The following is a 10,000-nucleotide window of genomic DNA, read 5'->3' on the forward strand; positions in this document are numbered from 1 at the left end:
ATGACGGGTGTTGAAAATTCCACAGTTGGCAGTTTTTCTTCTATAGGACTTAAGCTGTTATTGTTAAATATAACATGTGATTGAAAAAAACTGCATAAATGGTAACATTAACTCTGAAACACTTTTTGCAATAACCGAACTTAGTAAACATCTGGAGTAAGCAGGAATTTTGTAGAAAATAAAGTTCTAAGCTTATTGCTATAAAGAAGAAGAAAACATTGTCTTGGAAGTATAAATAAGATGGCAATGACTGTCTGGCAGTGACAGTGTGACACTTTAGATCCTACCTTGTGTTGCAAAATGGGAGAAATTGCAACATCTGATAGCTTCATGTAACCCAGTTTGTGTATGCCTACAAGAGACCAGGGGAAATCGTCCAATTTCCTTAAGAGGATTTCATTTCATTTCATGGCCTTTGATAATGGATCTAATCGAGGAGTATTCTCTTCCAGGCCATCCAACTGCAGACGACACTGCAGGTGACGGCTGTGAGGGTAGTCTTGATACGACCTTATACTGTTGCATCTACCAACTTTCCTCCACGGAATCTCAACTTAGATGATTTCGAAGATCTATTTGAGCAGTTGCCTCGTCCATTTCTAATCTTGGGAGATTTCAGTGGCTGGAATCACCTCTGGGGAGACACTTTGTGTAACCCGCGAGGAAGGGCCTTGGAGTCCTTGTTTCTGAACAGTGACATACCCACACATTTCCAAATTCAAACTGGGACATTTTCCAATATTGGCCTGCCACTTGGGAAGTCATGGAAGCGACCACTTTCCAATACTTTTGGAGGAGGTGAATGGTATTCCAGCTAAAGGAGTGCAGAGAAGGCGACTTGAACATGCAGACTAATCTTCTTAAATCAACTGCAGTAATGCAGAGATCTGTGAATGATTTCCATTGTATTCAAGATACCATCCTTGCAGCAGTCCATATGATTAGATATCTCAACAAACATTCTACTATAATATACTGCGACTCTCGAGTGTCTTGCAAGCAATCAAGAACTTAAACTCATCACATCCAGTGGTAAGGGAAGTTCAAGATTGATCTGCACTGATGTCAGCACGTAAGAAGATAACTTTGTGTTAGGTGCCAGCACATGTTGGTATCAGTGGGAATGAGCAAGCTGATCGGAGGGCCAAGGCAGTTGCCGCTCAGCCCTGTGAAGTTAGTTTTCCTCTCCCACACACCGATTTGAAACCAGGCATCAGAAGTTGTCTTCATGATAAATGGAGGGAGCAGTAGAGGCATACCTCTAGAAACAAACTGCAAGAGATGAGAGATGACCCTGGCAGTTGGGTGACCAGCATCTATCCCACACAACAAGTAAAAGTTGTATTAACATGGCTAAGAATCGGGCACACAAGACTGACTCATGGAGAAAATTTGAACTCATGGTATGTTGCCCACTGCACAACCTGATTTTCTGCAGTTTGTATGTGTCCTTGCACATCCTGTAAGCTTCCTCCAGAACTGTACAGTATGAAGTCATCCACATACAGACTACATGAGGCAGCACTTGGAACGACCTTTACAATGCCATTTATGGCAATAGCAAACAGCATACTTAAGACACTCCCTTGTGGTACCCTTGTCAACTGATCTCCTAGGTTAGAGAAGTCATCCTCACAAGGGCATCTGTGGTCAATCTTAATTTTCTAAACCTATAGTGATATAGGGTCCTTTTCTAGTAGCCATGTCAACTTGAAGTTTACCATTTTCTCCATCAGCTTGCAGATGCAGCTGGTGAGATATTCGTCTTAAGTCCCTGGTATGGAAGCATCCTTGCCTGGAATGATATAGCTTATTTTCATGTGGATGACACAGTGCTCTCCCTAAAAATCCTATTGAATAGGTCCAACGGGAGCTTTTGGGTGCTCTCTGATAAGTGAGATATCGTCACTTGCTAGGGCAGAGATGCAAAGCAGAGACCATCTCCCTGCGCAAAAGTGGCAAACTGTATGGAGGTTCTGCTGCAGTCTTACTGGAGAACGATATTGACCGTCGTTCCTGTTCAGCCCGAAGGGTGGAGAATCAGGCGGTGTAAGATGCTCCATGGATCCATGGATCTTTATTGTCTGTGGGGATCATGCCTTCTATCTTCAGAACAGTTAGTAACATGGAAGTGCTCTTTCCAGCGATCTTGCTCACGTTGTACCAATGCTAAGGGTGTCCCGAAGTTAAATGAGAAGACATAACCCGTTGGTACTTTGGCTGATGTCATTAATCCTTCTAAGAGCTGATTGGCTGGTGAATACACTGGCGAGTTAGGGAAAAACTACCGAATACTTCATTCCAGACAGTATACTCAACTCTCTCTCTCTCTCGTTTTCCCTCCCCCCCTCTCTCTCTCCTCTCACTGTCTCTCTCTCTCTCTCTCTCTTCCTCTCTCTCTCTCTCTCGCTTTCCCTCAACCTCACTCTCTCTCTCTCTCTCTCTCTCTCTCTCTTCTCTCTCTCCCTCTCTCTCTCTCTCTCTCTCTCTCTCTCTCTCTCTCTCTCTCTCTCTCTCTCTCTCTCTCTCTCTCTCTCTCTCTTTCTCTCTGACTAATGGAATTATACTGCTTAAATACTAAACCTGTGACACTACGATATTAGTGCAACAAATAGTTATGTGGTATATTCTAGTGTGATTTATTATCTGTTCTGTGTTATTAGTGCATTAACTAATAACAGTCTTTACTGAGTGAATGAGCAAGCGAGCGAGCGGGCGAGAGAGAGAGAGAGAGAGAGAGAGAGAGAGAGAGAGAGAGAGAGAGAGAGAGAGAGAGAGAGAGAGAGAGAGTGAGTGAGTGAGTGAGAGAGAGAGAGAGAGAGAGAAGAGAGAGAGAGAGAGAGAGAGAGAGAGAGAGAGAGAGAGAGACGATACATATAGAAGTAATGATGTTATACACAGACATAAACACAAAATTACACGTTACTGGATCTAGTAATTACTAGGGAAGGTGAGTGGTACACGTCAAAACACATTCTGATGATTTATATAATGGTTAAGGTTAACAGCAGAGATTACTTCTTCTTTTTATGAAACAGTACGATAGTTTCAAATTATAGTATCAAGTCACTTGAGTAATTGGCACCTGAAGCCACTGAATGGTGCAAATCTTATTAATGCAATGTATATCTTTCACACATAGTTTACATTTATAGTATTGGCAGTTTTGTGTGTATGTGTGTGTGTGTGTGTGTGTGTGTGTGTGTGTGTGTGTGTGTGTGTGTGTGTGTGTGTGTGTGTGTGTGCATTTATTATGACCGATGTAGTATTAAGCAGTGAAGACTACATATGAAAAAGGTCACACATTGCTGGTTTCTGAAAAAAAAAGTGCATGGCCCAACAATGCATGATCCATATTCACCCCAAATACCGGAATTAGTTACGACTACAATACACTGTTGCATGATTACTACTACTACTGCGAAAAAAGCGGCGAAATGGTTTATATATTTCAGGCACTACTAAAAGATATATAACCTACTAGATTTATATCGTAAAAAATACTATTATATCACTTTCATACAGAATTATCGACCTGCCGTTATCAAAAAATCACAGCGTCAGTTACAATGCATTCATGGAGGGGAATTTTGTTTCTACGATGTAGTATGATTGATTAATTATCTTCAATGGAGGACCTTGCAAATAATACAAGAAATTGAAAGTATTCACGAACCACTTTTTCCTGATTTTTACATCTTCCTAATGATGCGGGGGGATTCATAAAGAAATATATGGTAAATGCTGAGGTCAAACTACGAAGTGAAATGCAAGACAGTGAAGGCATTCTTTACTGCACACAATTCTCTAAGATCGATCATATAGCCAGTGAATGGTAGTGCGGTCATGTGATCACAACATCGGAGAGGAAAAGTTAGATGTGATAGCAGTATGCGTAATAAACTATAAAGTATACAACTCCCCCCCACCACCACCACCAACATGCAACATTGGTGTATTTTCCGTAATCGAACACCTCGACGTCTATATTATGATTGACTTGCTATGCCTTTTGTCTGTATTTCGTTGATGTATTAATGATGACCATATGACGTTGTGGAAGTGAATCGATCAGTGTCCAAAACAAATGCTAAAGGTACATTTTACACTGGAAGTAAATTACTTCTTTACTTATAATCAGAAAATTTTACTTAATCAGTTACTTAATCAATTATTTTTCCTGAAAATAAATTTCATTGGTTTGTTTCGATGCAAATTACATATAAAAAGAACTTGGTCGGGTCTTATTAGCAGTATAATTTCTGAGTGGATAGAAAAGGATAATGATATAATACTATCGGTTTACAATTGTGTCATCTTTCTTTCAAACTTTGAGATTTGTGATCCGACCGTGAGCAGCAGAAACAATCTAATACACTTAACGGGTGAATAAATTGTTGTACAAAACCGAATATATGATCTGGTCTTATCAGTTTTAGTAATGTCCTCAGGTTCTCAGATAATTTTGGTAGAACTATAGAGACATGTAGGAAGAATATATGTAGATTTTACATCTGATAGAATGAGAAGTAAGCAGAATGTACAGTGCTGTTAAGAGGTGCACGGGATTTAATTAAATCTATGCTACATTTTGATATAAAATTACATGCGTGTATGCCTACAGGTTATGAAATAGTAGGTGTAGGTCACTTTTAAAATGTTACAAAAAGAAGATGAGAAGATGAGATGAGAACATTATGAGTGGCCTCCACCATCAAGGCCACGAAGACAAAGTATGGCGTGATTACTGTCTGACATATAATACAGGATGCAGTAGATATACTATTATTGTCAGAAATAAACGTGAAATGCACCAAATATTTTTCAGTGCAGGCAAAGGCCTTTATATATCTGATGCGTTTGTATTCGGAGTTCCGAAATATCTTAGCTAGCGTGGTGGCCGGGTTGCCAGCAGGTGCTCAAGCTGCCATGACGTAATCATGCGGCATAACCAGCCTTGATGGGTGCCTTGATGGCCTTTGAAAGGAACTGTGCTGCCATTAGATCAGTTTGGGAGTCCAAGGAGAGTAAGTTTGCCTCTGTGAGGAGGTTGAGTACCTTTATCCACTTGGAGGCACCCGGAATGATCCCGGCAGCTTCATTTTGAACTGTCTCCAGTATTTCTCTTAGTCTTGGCTTGGTGGCAATCAGGGTGACAGAAACATAGTCCAGAATGGAACGGACGGCATGTACACAGAATGATCTAAGTATTTTATGTCCAGCTCCTATGTGTCTCCCAGTTATTGCTCTTATGACAGACAGTCTATCTTTGGTTCGGTCAACCAGGTACTGGACCTCCTTTTGGAAGGAGAAGCTCTGGTCAATCCTTTGTATTAGAAGACCCACTCTTGGTCCATTCCCTGGGCATGCAGACTTGTCGCTTGAACATTGTATCTCAGAGCCACGGATTTTGACTTGGCTTGTGAGGTTTTTAGTCCTGTCCTACAACACTCTTCAGATACAAGGTCCAGACAGTGCTGGGCTCTTCTTAAGCAGTGTGGTCAAGTGAAGATGAGTGCAAGATCGTCTGCATAGGAGATCATCTTGCACTCCACTGGGAGGTGTATGTTGAGGATACAGGATATTAGGGTGCTGAAAAGGACTGGACTGAAGACCCCACCCTGTGGTGTTTCATTTTATAGTGGCATGTGCTGTGATAGGTGATCTTGGAATCTGACTTTAGCTGTTCTGTTCCTGAAATAGTCACTTATCCAGGCCAAGAGCTTTCCTCTGATTCCCTTCTGGATCAGGATCTCCTGAATAGCAAGAGGACGTTTTCTCCAGGTCTAAGAATACTACCAGAGATGTGAGTGCTGCTTGTGCTTAAGAGCATCGCTATGTTGTATGCTGTGCTTATGCCCCTTGTAAAACCATAGATGTGTTCATGTGGGGGTCCTATTTTTTATTGGAGCTGGTTTAGTATCATCCTCCAGGCCAACTTGTCCAGAAACTGAGGAGATATCTCTCCTCAGTTTCTGTGACACCTCCTTGGCTCCTTTGGTTCTGGGATGGGAACTATGTCACCCCTCTTCCAACTCTGGGGACTCCTCCCTTGATATGTATTGGCTCCTGTGTATTGAGAAGAGTGATATCGGGGAATTTCTCAAGCACACTGGTTATGTGATAGCCTGCCGATGGGGTGGTGTGCATTGAAGTCTCCCCCTATGATCACTCGGTCTTGTGTTGCAATAGCACAGACCTGGCTGATGTCTATGTTCCTACAGCCCGGCCTGAGCCCTCCCCACCCAGGTGAATCTCAACAGCAAGAGATTCAATATCGTTTCCACAGTATGATGCATCGGCTATCCAGAGCAGGGGACTGTTATTCTGACCAGGATGATCAAGCCCCTGGTGCCAGCTGTGCTTGACAACATGAAGACATGGTACCCTGAGAAGCAAACAGTCCCCTCTGTTCATGTCTCCTGGAGTATGAGAATGTCATTGTTCCTTGATTGCACTATTGTTTGAGTGATGGTATTCCTTTTATTGAAGCCATTGATGTTCCACATAGTATGCTTATATTGTGTACTATAATGTCACTTGGTGTTAGTTACATCTGAAACGTCTTTATATTCAGATTTAGAGTCAGTTTCCCCATCAATGGTGGTATCTGACATGTCGGAGTCTGACAACTCCATTGTGAAGTCCTCGTTGACTGAAGGGTCTTCATCTGTTTTAGGGCTATTTGTCAGGCTATCTATGAGTCCACTGGGAGATGGAGAGTCTTTGGTAGCTCTGACTTTTGTTGGCTGGGCTTTGCTCTTTCAAGGCTTTGCTATGTGTTCTTGGCCTTTGCTGGCTTTACCTGGGCCAATTCAGCCTGTTCTGGTTCTGACTGCACAGGTTCAGCCTGTTTTGGCTCTGCCTGTGAGGGCTTAGCCAGGGTTGAAGTAGACTGGGGAGTCTCATCCTGAGATGGGGTAGGAGCTGGGTCATTGACGTCATGGCGTCTGTGACTGCCTTCTCCGCCTCTTCACTTAACATCCCCAAGGCTGTTGCTACTGCAGTCAACAAGAGAGTCATAACTTCCTCATCAAAGAGGTGATGGGGAAGCTCTTATAGTGTTCTTTGAAACTTTATTCCTCTGGTTCTCTTTCTGTACACTTGCAATGGCTGAAGAGGTATCTGTGTTAGCTGGAGAGGTGCCCCTTTGTGTCCCTTCCTTAAAGCACATCTCAGTGCCTTGCTACAGACACCACATTTAGGCTTGGCCTATCGGCTAGGCTGGTTGTGACCATATTTCTGGCACGGGAAGCCCTGAAGTGGCTCAGGCACATAAGTTTTGAGGTTGTATATATATATATATATATATATATATATAATATATATATATATAATATAAATATATATATATATATATAATATATATATATATATATATATTTTGTGTGTGTGTGTGTGTGTGTGTGTGTGTGTGTGTATACATATACATATATATATAATATACATATATATAAATATATATATATATATATATATATATATATATATATATATATATATATATATATATATATATATAAAGAGACAGAGAGAAAGGAGTGTGGTTATGGAAAGTATATATATATCCTGTATGTATGCATGTATATATGCATGTGTGTGGAATTCATTTCGAAGAAATTGCATCAAATTGATTAAGCAGTAAATGCGTAAAGGAAAATATTTGTGTGTTTTCCTGTACTTAACTTTGTTGTTCTACTTGAATAAGCATGTATGCACCTGTTTAACTTGTATTCATATATGACGACTTACACGCATTTGTGTCAATTTGTGTAAATATACTCATATAGTAAAACTCTTTCTTTTTTCATAGCATCAACATCAACGCAAACAACCATTATCTCCTCAACTCCAAATGAAGCTCTGACAACAACACTAGCCTTTACTAACACTGAGGCCCCAACGACTACTAAAGCTGCTACAGCCAATGTAACTCCTATTGCCACTGAGGTCACAACAATCACTAAACCTCCCACAACCACAATAGCTCCTACTACCACTGAGGCCCTAACAACCACTGAAGCTGCCACAACCACTGTAGCTCCTACTACCACTGAAGCTGCCACAACCACTGTAGCTCCTACTACCACTGAGGCTCCAACAACCACTGAAGCTGCCACAACCACTGTAGCTCCTACTACCACTGAGGCTCCAATAACCACTAAAGCTGCGACAACCACTGAAGCTGCTACTACCACTGAGGCCCTAACAACCACTGAAGCTGCAACTACCACTGTAGCTCCTACTACCACTGAAGCTGCCACAACCACTTTAGCTCCAACTACCACTGAGGCTCCAACAACCACTGAAGCTGCCACAACCACTGAGGCTTCAACAACCACTGTAGCTCCAACTACCACTGAGGCTCCAACAACCAGTGAAGCTGCCACAACCACAGTAGCTCCTACTACCACTGAGGCTCCAACAACCACTGAAGCTGCCACTACCACTGTAACTCCTACTACCACTGAGGCTCCAACAACCACAGAAGCTCCCACTACCACTGAAGCCCCAACAACCACTGAAGCTGCCACAACCACTGTAGCTCCCACTACCACTGAAGCTGCCACAACCACTGTGGCTCCTACTACCACTGAAGCTCCAACAACCACTGAAGCTGCCACAACCACTGTGGCTCCTACTACCACTGAGGCCCCAACAACCACTGAAGCTGCCACAACCACTGTAGCTCCTACTACCACTGAAGCCCCAACAACCACTGAAGCTGCCAAACCACTGTAGCTCCTACTACCACTGAGGCCCCAACAACCACTGAAGCCCCAACAACCACTGAAGCTGCCACTACCACTGTAGCTCCTACTACCACTAAAGCTGCCACAACCACTGTAGCTCCTACTACCACTGAAGCTGCCACAACCACTGTAGCTCCTACTACCACTGAAGCTCCAACAACCACTGAAGCTGCCACTACCACTGTAGCTCCTACTACCACTGAAGCTGCCACAACCACTGTAGCTCCTACTACCACTGAGGCCCCAACAACCATTGAAGCTGCCACAACCACTGTAGCTCCTACTACCACTGAAGCTGCCACAACCACTGTAGCTCCTACTACGACTGAAGCTCCAACAACCACTGAAGCTGCCACAACCACTGTAGCTCCTACTACCACTGAAGTTGCCACAACCACTGTAGCTCCTACTACCACTGAAGCTACCACAACCACTGTAGCTCCTACTACCACTGAAGCTGCCACAACCACTGTAGCTCCTACTACCACTGAAGCTCCAACAACCACTGAACTGCCACAACCACTGTAGCTCCTACTACTACTGAGGCTCCAACAACCACTGAAGCTGCCACAACCACTGTAGTTCCTACTACCACTGATGCCCTAACAACCACTGTAGCTGCCACTACCAATGTGGCTCCAACTACCACTGAAGCTGCCACAACTACTGTAGCTCCCACTACCACTGAGGCTCCAACAACCACGGAAGCTGTCACAACCACTGAAGCTCCTACTAACACTGAGGCTCCAACAACCATGGAGGCTGCCACAACCACTGTAGCTCCTACCACCACTGAAACTGCCACAACCACTGTAGCTCCTACTACCACTGAGGCCCCAACAACCACTGAAGCTGCCACAACCACTGTAGCTCCTACTACCACTGAAGCTGCCACAACCACTGACGCCCCAACAACGACTGAAGCTGCCACAACCACTGTAGCTCCTACTACCACTGAAGCTGCCACTACCACTGTGGCTCCTACTACCACTGAGGCCCCAACAACCACTGTAGCTGCCACAACCACTGTAGCTGCCACAACCACTGTAGCTCCTACTACAACTGAAGTTCCATCAACCACTGAAGCTGCCACTACCACTGTGGCTCCTACTACCACTGAGGCTCCAACAACCACCAAAGCTGCCACAACCACTGTGGCTGCCACAACCACTGAAGCTGCCACAACCACTGAAGCTGCCACAACCACTGAAGCTGCCACAACCACTGAAGCTGCCACAACCACTGTA

At 43.5% G+C, this 10,000-nt stretch overlaps 1 protein-coding gene across 1 annotated transcript in view; it reads left to right on the forward strand.

Annotated features, from left to right (window-relative positions):
• The first annotated feature begins 6,943 nt into the window (after nt 1-6,943).
• LOC119573971 (mucin-2-like) overlaps nt 6,944-10,000 on the forward strand; it is a 5,152-nt gene continuing 2,095 nt past the window's right edge. The window contains exons 1-7 of the mRNA XM_037921071.1: nt 6,944-7,041; nt 7,170-7,279; nt 7,814-8,004; nt 8,293-8,377; nt 8,438-8,532; nt 9,443-9,529; nt 9,587-9,691. Of these exons, the coding sequence (XP_037776999.1) occupies nt 6,944-7,041; nt 7,170-7,279; nt 7,814-8,004; nt 8,293-8,377; nt 8,438-8,532; nt 9,443-9,529; nt 9,587-9,691 (771 nt within the window). The remainder of the gene's footprint in view (nt 7,042-7,169; nt 7,280-7,813; nt 8,005-8,292; nt 8,378-8,437; nt 8,533-9,442; nt 9,530-9,586; nt 9,692-10,000) is intronic.

Source organism: Penaeus monodon, chromosome 6, assembly GCF_015228065.2.
Source record: "Penaeus monodon isolate SGIC_2016 chromosome 6, NSTDA_Pmon_1, whole genome shotgun sequence".
NCBI classification, from domain to species: Eukaryota; Metazoa; Arthropoda; class Malacostraca; order Decapoda; family Penaeidae; genus Penaeus; species Penaeus monodon.